The sequence below is a fragment of the Ambystoma mexicanum genome, chromosome 6q (genome assembly GCF_040938575.1).
Source record: "Ambystoma mexicanum isolate Mex_15411 chromosome 6q, UKY_AmexF1_1, whole genome shotgun sequence".
NCBI classification, from domain to species: Eukaryota; Metazoa; Chordata; class Amphibia; order Caudata; family Ambystomatidae; genus Ambystoma; species Ambystoma mexicanum.
The window spans coordinates 1,663,735,750-1,663,750,877 of NC_090937.1; the positions used below are offsets into that span (position 1 = coordinate 1,663,735,750).

The 15,128-nt window shown below is 46.4% G+C and overlaps 1 protein-coding gene across 1 annotated transcript in view; it reads right to left on the reverse strand.

The window, feature by feature from the left end:
* LOC138517002 (E3 ubiquitin-protein ligase TRIM39-like) overlaps positions 1 to 14,463 on the reverse strand; it is a 159,374-nt gene extending 144,911 nt beyond the window's left edge. Inside the window, exon 1 of the mRNA XM_069632503.1 lies at positions 13,980 to 14,463. Coding sequence (XP_069488604.1) covers positions 13,980 to 14,423 — 444 coding nt within the window. The 5' untranslated portion in view covers positions 14,424 to 14,463. The remainder of the gene's footprint in view (positions 1 to 13,979) is intronic.
* Between the last annotated feature and the right edge of the window lie 665 nt (positions 14,464 to 15,128).

A 15,128-nucleotide genomic window follows, 5' to 3' on the forward strand; every position in this document is an offset into this window, starting at 1 on the left:
GGTGCAATGAAGCACTGTACACTGCCCGCCGGATGGACTGTTGGCAATACCAAAAGCATTTAAACACAGTGAGCAGTGCTGTAGGGCAGCTGGGGGTGGCCGTGTGCCATAGCGAGGTAGGAAATGCTACCATGTATGGCCGACTCAATTATAGAATAATAGCTGTGGAATGGGAACTGTACACAGTTTGAGAATTATGATGTCTCTTATAGATATCCCGCTAACATCAACACGGAAGCTTAGAGAAAGAAGAAGCTCTATGGACTTTCATAGATTTTATGAAACCCTAATACCCACTCCTGATGAAGGGATTCTTTCCCGAAACGCGTACAGTGTTATGTACCATTACCTGTGAGATTTAACAGAGATTGTTACATATTTGCACATTTCTGTATTTGTTTTAGTTACTTGTTTATAAATGATGATGTGTACTAATACGTGAAACTGTGCAACCACAAAATGAATAATATTTGTGAATAAACAAGGATTTGTTTTTTAGAAATAACAGTGAAGACAATTTGCTTTAAACATTGATAAAAGATAACAATCTGTGGAAACATTACCACTAATGCCTACTTTGTAGATAGACCTAATATTCATTACACTATCAAAAGATTTACCACTAGAACTGTTCTCTTTTCAAAAGAATTTCTCCCTAACAGATTGATCTATATCGCTACACAGAATTTTTCTATTAAATATATACCTTTTGACTGTCTATTGGCAGTAATCTTGAGTGTGCAGGGGACGCGAGGGGTCCACAACCTGTGGGTACCCTCTCTCTTTCAGGACTCAAAGACTTATCACGCCCAATACTCAGCACCCAATCGAACATACCAAAAGGGGTATGATAAGTGGCACAACTGGTAAAGAAGCTGACCAGCAGGCACCTGCTGATAGCCCTGAGGGCAAAGGCAAGCAATTTACCTGCACACTCAAGACCATGCTATTGAATACTAGATCCCTCATTAAACATGCAACAGAAGTGGCAGTTCATATACAGGAACAAAACCTAGATATCTGTGCATTAACAGAAATATGGAGCCATGCTAGGTCTAGCCATCCCAGAAGGCTATTATTACGCAACCATAGTAAAGAGGGCAGGGGGAGGTGTTGCTCTGATTTTTAAATTGGAGCAAAAAATGTGGGAAACTAAGGCAGAAGACATACCAGATACCGAGTTAATCTTAGTAAAAATAGCAATGAGTGCCGAAATAACCCTCAATATAATATTAATTTATAGAGCGCAAACATTTGGACCCAACTTCCCCCGACCAATTGTGCAACCACATCCTTCCATTACTTAAACCAAACACAAAAATGCTTTCCATAGGAGAATTCAATTACTGTCTAGGCGACACCTCATATGCCACAGCAAACGCCTTAGAGATTGCCCTGAACACCCGGGGGTTCTGAAAAGCGGTTACAACCCCTACACATGACAAAGGACACACTCTGGATTGGGGGGCTGCCCATAACGTGAACATTGAGGTCATCAGAGTTATGCCATGTCCATGGTCAGACCATTACTGCATATATTTTCAGATTAAAGCCGAAGGCTCTGCAAATAATTCACCTATAGCAAGGTACCAATTCTTTTAAGAAACTTAAAGGAATTGACTGTGGATAATCTGAAAGCTTGGGCCTCCACACTAACCGCAGACCTCATGAAGACAGATAAACTACCGGAAATGGCCACCTAACTTATCTCCTCGCTCAAGGAAATCACAGAAACAGTAGCAACACTAAAGAAAAGATTCTGCCCTGAAGAATGGAAAAATAACAAAAGGTTTTACGCAAACATTCCAAAAAGTTTAAAAGAAAATGCTTCTATGATTGCAGAAAAAGGCAAGATGCTCCAAGTCTGGGAGTATACAAAGAAACGGGCAGAAGTTATACAACTGATATTATACAGCCAAAAAAGTCATGTTTAGTGATAGAATACTAAAAGCCAACTCTGATAGTAGAGAACTGCTCAAGATTTTAAGAGAGCAGTAAGGCCCTGAGGGACCCAGTGAAAGACAAGGCATGGTGTTCACTCATTCAGGAAGCCAGGAAGGATAAACTGGAAAAGAAAAATAATAAGCACTGAGGCAAAAAAGCTTACACTTCACATTTCCTCTAAAACAAACCTAAAGAATGCCACTAGGGAATCCAATATGCAACAATAATGTAACTTCTTACCAATTACGCAGGTAGAGTTAGAAGCAGTCATCAGACAATTAAAAACCACTAGCTGCAAGCGGGAATCCTGTTCTGTGCTTATCATTAAAGAATGCACATCCACACTAATACCAGCTATAAAATACGTCACTAGCACAGAATCCTGCGCCAGAAGATCTTAAGAGAGCATGGATAACACAGCTCCTCAGAAAACCAGGTCTATGTCCACAAACACCATCCAACTACAGACCAATTACGAACACTCATTCCTCCTAAAGATTCTTGATAGGGTTGCCTACAACCAAATCTCGACGCACTTAAGTAACCATCAGATTTTGCATAAACACCAGTCGGGTTTTCGACAATATCATGGAACAGAGACCGCCCTTCTCAACCTGAAATCAAAACTATTGGAAGCAATGGACGTAGGACAAATATCGCTGTTGAGGATTCTCGATCTCTCAGCGGCTTTTGACCTGGTGGAGCACTCCATCTTGGCCACCAGGTTGAGGGACACAGCATTCTTCTCAGAGCAAGCAGCTCAATGGGCTACATCCTTCCTAAGTAAACGGCAGGGCAGTGTAGCCAGTTGGGAGGCAGAGTCTGAACCACTGGCCTTAACCTATGGTGTCCAACAGGGTGCTTGTGTATCCCCTTGTCTGTACAACGTCTTCATGGTGCCTTTTTTCACCATGTGGAACATAAAGGCATCATTTTCGGAACTCGTGGTGGGAACAAAGAAGAAATTAGATAAGCTAGGACCATCTTTTAATAGCTTCTTCATAGCCGATTGTCAGATTGAGACCCTAAGGAAAGTTAAAACCCTGGGCATAATTCTAGATCAGAATGTAACCACAAATCCTCAAGTGAGCAACTTGATCTCATCTTCCACCTACTACCTAAAATTACTGGCTCATCTGCGGCCATTAATATAACAAAACAACGCAGAAGCAATTGCTAGAACTATAATTGGTGCTAAGATCGACTATAGCTGCAGCCTACTTATAGGGGTTAGGAACACTGGCAGAACACACACGAGGGAGGCTGTCACCGTGAACAGATGGGGTCCTGCTGATTTAATGTACTGATTGTATGTACATATCAGCTCTGCGTACAGCACAAGGTCCTGCTAAGTGGAACCATTTAATGCACAACGCTTCAGGGTCCTCTAATTGATGCCCTGATGAAGGCGCAACATTTTATTTTTTCATTTGTCTCTCCCGCCGAAACGCAATGTATATGAGGGGCCTGAAGGTTTTCACAGATTAGGCTGCATATCCTGGACCTCGGAATACATCCCTCCCATTAGTACAAAAAAACTTCTTGCTGTCCGCTCCCGCCACCGCGTTGACAGACCCAATCTCGGAAGATAATCTTCACTCTGAGGCCTATTGACGGACTGGATCCTTGCAAGACTAATGTTTTTTAGAAAGAAGGATTCCGATTTTTTGTGTTTAAAACTGTGTTCATAATATCAGAAGGAATATAGCCCAGATGTGCCCTAAGGTTATACCTTTGTTAAGCAACCATACAGGCTGTTTTCTTTTTTGCTTCTTTGTCTGCTTAGGCTTTCCATTGAATTTGAATTTGAATTTGTAACTGTTTTTTCTTCTGTGTTCTCTCTTTCCTTATCCCCTCTTTTGTTTTTACCTACCTATTTGAATATCTGTATGTAGATGATACCAATAACCCTCTGCTTTCTGTACGTGTTTCTGTATATATTGGTTTGTTGATACCTAATGTATTTGTATATTTATGTTTGTTTGCTTCACTAAATATCTATACAGTTTGGAATCTTTGGTTCATTGGTGATTTTTCTGACAAATGATTGTGTAACCCCTTTGGCGTAGTGGAGGGTTGGTCTAAAGAGTTTTAAAAAAAATGATTTTACCCAGTTGTACCAACCCCACGTGCAACAGTACTTCCCTTTTTGATTTAGTATACTCAAAGGGGTTACACAAGCAGAAATCATCCAGCTGCAAGTCATTCAGAACAGCGCAGTTAGGATTGTGAAAGGCCTGAAATGGCGAGGCCACGAGTTGGATGACAGCCGCAGCCAGCCCTGGCTGCCAGTGAAAGCAAGAATCCAGTTCAGACTGATTCTGATCGTATACAAATGTCAGATGGGGCACATGTCAACCTATCTAATGGAAGGAGTGGAGGAAAAACACAACCAGAGGGCATTGAGATCCAACAATGCCCACTTACTAAAATGCAGCGATGTAAGACTGGCAAAACCCTCAAGGGAGCTTTTAGCATGGCAGCCCCTATGGCATGGAATGCTATTCCCCTGGATCTAAGAGAGACAGAGTCCAAAGAAACATTCAAGAAGAAGCTAAAAATATCCTTATTTTACTAGATAGCCAGAAATGACCAACAGAATTCATGACTACTCGTGATTGCTAAGGAAGACCCCCTGAGCTTGCCATTGGTCTGTCATGTTATCGTTATTTGTGCGCCCGTAAGCCCTTGGGTACCCTGCATCGCGGTAGAAATTAAATAAAGTAAAAGTAAAGTAAAGGGCCACAGCCCTTCTCCCCAGTCCCTCTGCTGAAGTGACAGCTGCACGGAGGTCTGTGGCTGTGGTGCGGTGCTGCACCTGCCATTAAAGAAATTCTATTTTCGCAGGTGTTTTTGCAAAATAGCCGTTTAAAAAACGCCAGTTTTAGCTGAATTTTGGGGGATCGCGGAAAGGTGATGGTCTGCTTATCCCCCTATATAATTAGCTGTTTGGGGCTGAGCTGAATTTCAGTGGTGACCTTTGGGTACACTGGTGCCCACACTGGGGCCCATTATAACAAATTCCAACAGCATGCAGGGGCCCAAACACGCTTGCACTTACATGCCGTTGGGTTTCTAGCATGTCATTTGTAACATTTGCGAGGTGGAATACAAAACTGAAGAGTAAAACCAGGAAAATCACCTTTGCTCATCACTTTTATGCCCAGCCTGTCAACTGTGCTTTGCAGGTGCCGTCTACAAAGGATTCCTTTAGAACCCGCCTGCTCTTTAGCAGGTGCTAATTCGAGGCACATTCCAGAGGAATCCATTAGCCAGTTCATCAATCGTTTTTGCACGTAGAAGAACACTGTAAACATAGGATCTGAGCAGGGATCCAAAGGCTGTTTTTGTTTATATAAATAGTTTTCTGATGTTCCAGTAAATTCTAGACAAGGTTCTGATGGACTGCCTGCTACCGGATGCAGCTTCCAGTAGACTTTAGGGCACAGCCAGATGTTCCTGGGCAATATTGTTGATATATGCCCCTGGGGGAATGAATATGTATAAACCAACCAGAGGCCAAACAAAGGAATATTCTGGGAGGGCTGAGTCAGAGCTGTTCAAGCTCATCATGCCATGGTGTCGGAGTGAGGCAGAGCTGAGTGGGGGTGTTTGCGAGCTCATGACTAAGATGGCCGCTCTCTTCTGAGCTCCACGGGTGCTGGCTGGGAGGAGGAGGTAACGCTGTGCTTATGCCTGACGCTGGGAAGAGGAATGGTGTTGGCCTGACTTTGAGCTTCACACTGGTGGCCCTGCACGCCATGCATGCAGGTTGGAGGAGGCCGCTGATGGCGGCAGGAGGTCTGGGGTGAAGGGAGCACTGATTTAGCCCGTGGCCTGGGTCGCTGCATCCTAGGTCGGCGTGCAGATCCGTAAGCAGAGCGGGAGAACAACCGTGAGGCCCTTGGGGATACTGGGCGCCCTTGACATACGGGTTCAGGGAAGCAGTGTGCACTGCCGTCGGATTTACTGTTGGCAATACGAAAAGCATTTAAATAGACAGTGAGCAGTGCTATGAGGGCTGCTGGGGGTGGCAGTGTGCCTGGACCGTGAGTGGCGTGGCATGCAGCCTGCCGGCTCCGCACCTGAGGCTCCCCTCTCTGGAAGGGAAGTTGTGCATGTGGGGGTGCTCTTGCTGAAACATCGGCATGCGATAGCGGTCTCAGGGTGAGGGCTCTGCAGGGCCATGCCACTTGTCCCCAGTGCCTCTGTTGTAGTGAAGTGACAGCGGCGAGGAGGCCTGGGGCTGTGGTGTAATCAAATATTTTGGAAAATGCTAATTTAACTCAGAAAATAGACTATACCATTGTCACCGGAGATCTGAACTCAATATGTGAAGAAACAGATCTCCCGTGGAAATCAAGTTTAATGACCTTACCCTCTTATAAAAGAGGACAAAAATGGAGACAATTGATGGAAGCTTTCGATCTTCACAATCTCCATGGCTTACGTGATCAGCAGCACGCTTCGGTCCCGTCTTGGTAACGAAATGGCAAAGGGATGACGATTGATCACACGTTTGTCTCAATGGACTTGTTGCTCCTCATTGAAAAGTTTGAAGTCATAAGAACATTAAACAGCGATCACAACTTGCTGCTAACAAGGTGGAAATCCACTCAGAAACTGCTAGAAAACATGACATCAGACTTAGAGTTACACAATGGGACAAATCGACTACGTTTAAATGAAAAATCTATTCAAAGGTTAACAGAAAGTTACCAGACCCAGATGGAAAAGGTTGCAAACCTTCAAACAATGGATTTGGACTATTACCCCTTGCTAGAAATGTTCAAAGTAACTAAGAAAAAAGGGGAAGAGATTCAACAACTGAAAGTTCACACTTATAATGCTTCACTTGTGGCAAAAAGACGAACAGTCAGAACTCTCAAAAGGCAAGCAAAAAAGAGATGCGACCCATTGATTATGGAAAAACTGAAGTAGGAAGTCCGAAGCTACAGAGCATGGATGAGAAACCATTGGCACATTTTATACCTAAAGGACACCGAAGATATGCTCTGTGCACTATCGGGGAAAAAATCAAGAGAATTCTGGTCATTGATTCGAGCTACCAGAGCAGATGCCCGAGTGATGTTGCAAAATGGTGTGGGGGAAGAAACGTGGGTGGCCCACTTCAAGAATCTGTACAGATCAGAAGCAACTATCGTTAACATCAGCCCCAAAAAAGAAGGGCAATGGACGATAACATCTGCCATAGAGCAAATCGACTAAAAATAAAGAAATTGAATAATTCTCAGGCCGCTGGCCCTGATGGAATTACAAGCCTCGAATTGAAACAGCATCCCGAGTCTTGGGCCCCATTCATTAGTAAAATTTTCAAGGAAATAGTAAAAGCCAGAGACATTCCAATATCATGGAGAAAGGCCCATGTAGTGCCAATTTTTAAAACAGGCGACAAAGCAGACCCACGCCAGTACAGGCCGATCGTATTGCTAGACACAATAGGAAAAATCTTCGGTTCTATTGCCCTGGAAAACATGCAAGGTTGGATAAACCAAACAGAAAATGTTGACCCTCTACAAACAGGCTTTGTTAGAGGCCTAGGTACAACGGTTAACATCCTGTTATTAAGTGCACTAAAAGCCAAAGTTAAAGAAGGCAAACCACGGCTGCACTAAATATTCATCGACTTGGTTCAAGCCTTCGACCGGGTAGATCAGGAAATCCTCTGGGAAAAGATAGAAAACCTAAAATGCCCAAGATCAATCATGGGTCCAATAAGAGCATTGTACTCCGAAACATCAGTAATGGTAAGACTCAACAGAGCAGGAGATCTATCTAGAGAAATTCCAACTGCCCGGGGGGTTAAACAAGGCTGCCCCATGGCGCCCGCTCTCTATATCATGTACACATCGAACTTTATGAACACCCTAAGTTCGATCAGATCCTTTGCCGCATCCTTGGGAAATGAGAACATTTTGAGACTGATTTACGCTTATGATATTATCTTAATGAATCAGATGCAAGGGGGTCTCCAGAGACAATTGAACAATCTCCTTGTTTATTTGAAAAAAAATAAACTAGAACTGAATAAATCAAAAGCAAAAGTAATGTCTTTTGAAAAAGGAGGAAATGCAAGAAAAAATCATCAAGCTGACTGTAGATGGAACACAACATGAGAAAGTACCAAATTTTAAATACTTGGGAATTATATTGAACAAAATCCGGGCAGAAGTCCCGATGTAGGAACATCTGTTTGAGAAACTCAAATCCCTGATCACCCAGTCGAAAATGATAAACCGAAGGTTTGGACGATTTTCAGTCCTTCCTATTGTGAACTTCTACAGGGCCAAAGTTGTGCCGACATTAACTTATGTCGTTGAAGCAATGCCGGGACTGCCTTCAAACTTATGGCCAAAATTCGAAGGGCGTTTTTGGCGAGAGGTTTTAAATCTGCCCAACTCTACCCCCACGGTGGCGATAAGAAGAGAACTAAGTTTAAGTTCAATGAAAGCCCTGGTGGAACGTAACACACTGATGTTATTTAGAAAAGTCATAGATCCATCAGCAAAACCAATCTTGAAAATCATTAGAAAAGAAATGGAGACTGCAAAACAACGGCATGCTACTCCACTGGAGGTCTAGGAACCGTCCGCTCCTAGAGAAAATTGGCAGTACAGAAGCACACTTGTTGACCAATCCCACAAAACAAACTTCTGAATATGGACTGGATTGAGACCGGTGATTTGGCAGATCAGTGTAAACTGCTCACTGACCTCCCATGGAACCCAAAAAAACGGAATGGAGTGCTTCCTTATTTAGCAAAATGCCCCGACCAACGAACACAACAAGCTTTCCTACGGATCAGATTGAACTTAACTTAGTTAACACAAATGAAATCTTAGCAATCAGAGGAAATGTAACATCAAACAAATGCAGATTTTGTCATTCGTCTACCCAGGTGGAGACGAGAAGACACCTTCTACTTGAATGTTTGGGCTTGGAGAAGATTAGACACACCTGGCTAGGCCACTTCTTCAGGGACCTCCACGTTTACAGTGAGGATGACTGGTGGTTGCGCCTAATGAGTGGGGAAAAAAACAGTTTGATCGCCGTGGTGGGATTTTTTGGCCAACTTAATTTGGAAAAGAAATGAGGGACAGTGGTGGAGTATCATGGAAAACCACAGGAATACCTTGGGCTCCCGATATCGAGTCCAGGGAAAAGCAGAAGGACGACCGAATGCACTTTTTCTTCTACAGAGTTCTATCCCCTTCATCTTTCCCCTCTTCCCTCCCTTCGCTCTCTCTCTTTTTTATCTACTCCCCTTCCACCTTCTTCTTCTTCACCATCTCTCGGATTCTTCCCGACTTGGGTCCCTTCTCGCCTCTCTTTCCTCCCTAAATAATCTCCTCGCAGAAGAGCATCATTTTCATTTTGTAAAAATTGTTTTGTACAATTAAATCAAATAAAAAAAATAATAATAAATGCTGGGCCTCCTCCTCCTGGTGCACTTTCTGGTGTAGGCGGCCGGGTGTGGTCATCGAGTCCGGTGCTCCCGGGCAGTTGCTTTGATGAGTTGTTTGGGGAGGGGTTGGTACTAGGCAGGGGAAAAATCACTGCTGGTTGGGGATGGGCAGTGTGGGTGGGGGTGGAGCGGGATGAATTAGGGTCGGGATGATGTGGGAAGGGGTGGGGCAGAGCAAGCAGGGTTTGGGGGAGTGGATTTTTTTTTAAATGATTCACGTTTCAGTATGGCGTGGTGATGCAATACGGAAGCCAACGGGTACAATGGAGGGGGTGTGATCCCGGGGTAAAGGGCTAGGCTAAAAACCAAACTCACAGTTTTATGGCGGGATGTAACATTATAAACTGGAATGTGCAAGGGCTGAACAATCCATGCAAAACTAGAAGGGTAATAAACTATTGTGAGCGCGTTGAAGCCAAGGTAATCCTGTTACAGGAGACCCACCTGGTAGGCGCGGCGAATGAAGGTGTTGCTAGATCTTGGGGTTCCAACAGATATTATAAGTCATACTCTACCTACTCGGCTGGTGTCATGACGCTGATTCACAAGTCCTTACAATTCAACTTACTGGAGCAGGTTGTTGACCCACAGGGTAGATTTGTTATTGTGTCAGGAAGTTGGGATCATGTCTTGGTGACGTTTGTCAATATCTATGGCTCTAATGTGGATGACCCACTTTTTTTATTCCGTATTATCTTGGTGCTATAAATACATGCACATCAATATTGTATGTGCGGTGACTTCAACATCGCTCTGCAAATGTCGCTAGACAGATCTGTAGGACTACCCGCCTGGCACCACAAGTTGCTGACAGTGTGTGCAAGAGTATTGTGTCGCTAGGGTTAGTCGATTTGTGGCGAACACTTCACCCACAAATAAAGGAGTTGTCATTGTATTCATCGGTACATGGTACGTCGTCCGGATGCGGCAACTAGGGCGGAGTTGCATGTAACCGTGGGCCGGTTTAATGTCCTTGCTGATCGTGAAGTTAAATACCTGGCTCGACCGGTGATGGTGCCCCGGTATGGTGAGGAGGGCCGCCCAGGGCAGTTATTGGTGCTATGATGCAACAAGAAAGAGGGGCCCCGGAGTTTGCAGCAATATGCACGTTGGACGGGCAGGTGGTAGCTAAGTCTGACGCTGCGCCCTTACTTCATAGAAATATACGCGTCAAAGGGATCAATGGCTGCAGGCGTGCTGGCTGAATACCTAGAGGTGTCAGCATTGCCGAGGTTGGGCCCGGGGGCTAATTGGGTGCTAGCTAAACCGATTATGGTATGATATGATATGATATGGCATTTGTAACGTGCCTATACACAAGTGTTTCAAGGCGCGACTTCTACGGTAGAAGATATCCTGGACGCAGCATTTGTTCTCCCCGCGGCTAGTGCGCCAGGGTCTGATGGTATAGCTGCAGAGTTTTATAAGGAGCTAGGGCCAGAGGTTGCCAAATTTATGGTGAGCGTGTGGGAGGAGGCGATGTCATCGGGGCAGTTTCCCCCCTCAATGCGAGATGCTGTGATAATTCTATTGCTAAAGGAGGGTAAGGACCCCTTACACTGTGCTTCATATTGCCCGATTTCTCTTCTTAATTTAGACACTAAAATCTATGCTAAAATCCTGGCGGATAGGTTTCTCCCGTTTGTTTCGGAACTAGTCCACGTCGATCAATACGGCTTTATCCCAGGAAGATCAACATCACTGAACCTCTGTAGACACTTTTCTATACTACCACAAGTAGACCCAGGAGTGCATGCTGTGGTAGCCCTACTTGACATGGAAAAGACTTTTGATTACGTTGAATGCACCTACCTTTTTGCGGTATTGTGTGCCCTGGGTCTCCTGACATATTTTCTTTCTGCAGTGAGGCTTTTGTATTCTGACTCAACAACAAAGATTGGTTTATCTGGGAAACACTCTGAGGCGTTCAAAGAACTGGGTAGGGGTACGGGTACTAGGCAGGGCTGCACGCTGTCTCTCTTACTTTTTGCACTTGCAATAGAGCCCCTAGCATCCAGGATGCGGAAAGTTCCCCTTGACCGGGGACTGGCATTGGGAGGGACAAGAGAACTGGTATCCTTATATGTGGACGATACAAAACTATACTTTAGGGACCCTGGGAGGAATTTGCATTCCCTGTCACAGGAGGTTGCGAAGTTTCGTCGATACTCTAGACTCCGGGTGAACTGGTCTAAATACATTTTGTTTCCACGCAACAAGGCAACGGTGAGGCCGTGGGAGCTGGGAGATTTCAGGTGGGAATAGTCCTCCGTTAAATATCTTGGGGTGTACGTCAGTAGGAATTCCCTTTCTCTGCTGGTGCATAACCGCTTGGCGTACCTGGAGGCTTTAAGACACAAAGTAGATCAGTGGTGTGCGCTGGCCCTGTCCTTTCTAGGATGGGTGGCTATTGCCAAAATGGTTGTGGTTCCTAAACTATTGTACATGTTTCAGAACATTCCTGTATGTCCCGATGCAACCTTTTTTGCGGATTTGAAATCGCTGTTGGTGAAACTTGCTTGGCACCCCAAGCCCCTCCGAACTAGTTGGAGGATCACTGTCCTCCCCTGGGATCAGGGGTGTATATGCGCGCCAGAGATGGAACTGTATTTCCTGGTGGCACAAACACATTTTGATTCTTATTGGATGCCAGGATCACCATCCTACCTGCAAGTTCGTATAGAAAGGTGCTCCGTGCAACCCTATGCAGTCCAGGATGTCCTTGTGCCCAGAAAGGTTGTGGATAATTGCAAATTTGACCCAGTCGCCTGCATGCACTGTGCACGCTTGGAGCAGGATCCTGAAGAGACTGGGGTTCAACATTCCTTATGACCTGGGGCTCCAGCTTTGGAGGATTGAATGCCTTCACCCTACTTGTGACGAGGCCTTAGAGAATGAATGGAGGGGGCGGGGATTGGTACTATGGCAGATTTGTACCCTGAGGGGAATTTCGTCTCACTGGAGCTGTTTACTTACGGGCAAGATGGTTGGTGGATTTCTTGGAAGGCTTCAATACTTTCTTATGAGAGAAGCATTTAAAGCGTGGTCCCACGCGTTTACAAACCCGCCCCCGCCACTCCCAATCCTGAACTCGGCCTCCGCACAACGCCTGGTGTCCTCCATCTATGGGGCGGTGCAAAGAGAATCCCCCAAAACGGTGTTGATATGTAGAAAGCAGTGGGAAATTGATTCGGGGGCTGTCCATCCCAATGCCTGTGGCTCCTCAGCCGATTTTCCCTCTCCTAAACTTATCCCATCTCCTTTTCCTCCACATTCCAGGGCCTGGAATCCTAGGACAGGGCAGTGGTGTGCCAGGGAGTGGCACGAGCTACCCCTGTAATCTGATTGGCTGCCCCATTATCCTAAAGTATGATCATTACTTCGCTGCACTCTACTTCATGCTACCCCTGCATAAGGCAGTGCCCCACTTGGGCCACGCCACTCAAAAGAGTCTGGACGCGCCACTGGGTGGGGCCACAATACGGCGACCACCAGCCGAGCAAGGTGCTCTGGCACCACTAGGGTGGTTGTTAGGCCCCGTACTATACGCCTTTAACCTTTTCTCCTCCTTTGCCCTTCCCTGAGTCATCCACTGTCCTTTTCTACCCCCCCCCCCCAAAGGCCATGGAGCAAATACCCCTGGAGCCGTCAGCGTACCCCACTCCCCAACGAGACTCGGCACTATTAGACCACTACGGTGGTGATGTGGTACCGTGTAAATGCCTTGTGGCAGGAGAGACATCCATGTATCCATCCATTCATTCATTCACAGCAGAGCGTAGGTTTTAGCCCCAGGAGGCAGGCGGCAGGTAGTGCTTCCGATTCCGGATATAATGTACCCCTTCTTTGGAACAGACACATTCTGCTCGAAGGCTTCAAGGCGCTAGCCTCGAGGAATCGCAATGGACGCTACTGTACGCACACAGCGCGCTTCTCTTTTTTGAGTACTCGGTTATTTTCGCGCAGAGCACCCTCATCAGCTGCACACGTGGGGTTTAACCGGGCCAAAGAGGCACGTCCTATACTGAGGCACGAGGGGAGCAGCAGATATCGTGCCTGGGGGGAGGAGGCCTCACCAGATCACACAAGTGTGCTCACGGTCTACAACGATCGTGCATCAATATTTGTGCATCGGGTTGGTAAAGAGGCGGGTTTTGGGTAGCACCGCAAAGTGGTTTTAATGGGGGTAATGGTTTAGGTGTCATTGCTACTGTATGTACATTTACATTTCCTGCTCGTCTAACTCCAGATGCATTTCAATAAATGGGGGTCACTTTTATTCTAGAGACCCCACTCTATCCAACTGCTGGACATTGTGATGTGTGGTGATATGTGCAGTAGAAAAGTGTGTGTACACAATATGTAGAGTGTGCGTAGTGGTCGAAGTGGGTGGGAACTAAACGGTACGGCGTCCTCCTATTTTGATTGGCGCCGTTCCTTTCTTTTCTTTTCTTTTTTACTCTTTGACCCTTGGGTGTGAGTGAGGGTAGCTGCATCCTGTGGAGGGCCTGTGCCGCGTGACAGTCTCTCAGAGAGAGGGTGTCCTTACCGTGTACTCCTGGGCTGCCGCGTCCACCGGGAGCGCAGTGTGTGACCTGTGGCCCCTGGACTCCCGGCAGATGACACACAGGAGCTGCTGGTCCTGCTTGCAGAAGAGTTTCAGCTTCTCCTGGTGCTTCTCACACAGGCTCTCCTCCTCCGGGGCCCCTCTCGCTGCCTGCACAGAGAGCTGCCTCACCAGCCCCACCATGCTCTGCAGCTGCCTGTTGGGCCTGAGCACCCCCTGGGGGCAGATCTCCCTGCACTGGGGGCAGGGGAGGCCTGAGGCCGAGCCCTGGAAGCACACACCGATGCAGGCACGGCAGAAGTTGTGGCCACACTTTGCGGTCACCGGATCCTCATAGTACTCCAGGCAGATGGAGCAGGTCGCCTCTTCCTGCAGGCCCCGCAGAGGGTTCCCAGCAGCAGCAGCAGCAGCAGCAGCAGCAGCCATGGCTCCTGGCAGGGGACAGGTAGCTAAGTTAGGTTTCTTTTCTACTAAAACGAAACCAGGGAGTGCCCCTGGCACTGTCTGCTCTCATGTGACTTCACCTGGCTGCGTTCCAAACGTTGCACAACACAACAACCTCGTGAAATCTCTGGCATACAAAAATGAGGATGTTATATATGCACTCATTGTATAGCTACACAGGAGATGTGATCCCGTTTAGAGTACATACCCGCAATCCTTATTACTCCTAGTCCCACTCTTCCTCTTCACAGTACTCATGCCTCACCTGCCTACGTGATAGGAATGCTTCTAAAGGAATGTAGAAAAACAGGCACAGGCGCCCCTCTGCGAGGACTAACACGGCGTAATGACCTGTTCTATGGGAAGGTGCCCACTCGAGAGTCTGAAGCCCACAGTAGCCTTCACAAAAGAGGAATATCCATTTGTATATCAGTCTTTGTCCAGCCCACATGGGCAGTCCAGCACCGAAGTGCCAGGCACACCTCTTTCGAACAAGAGTACCAACTGCAACCCCAGACACGTGTTTCGGCCTAGTCCGGCACTGTAACTCCTTTTCAAAGCTTCTAAACGAATGATGCGTTCTGCCCCTCCCTCCAGGAGGCATAAGACCTCTTCCCACACACACCCACAGTTAAAGTTTACCACATAGTATCATGAGCTCTAATATCTAGTGCTGGGCCTGGGGGC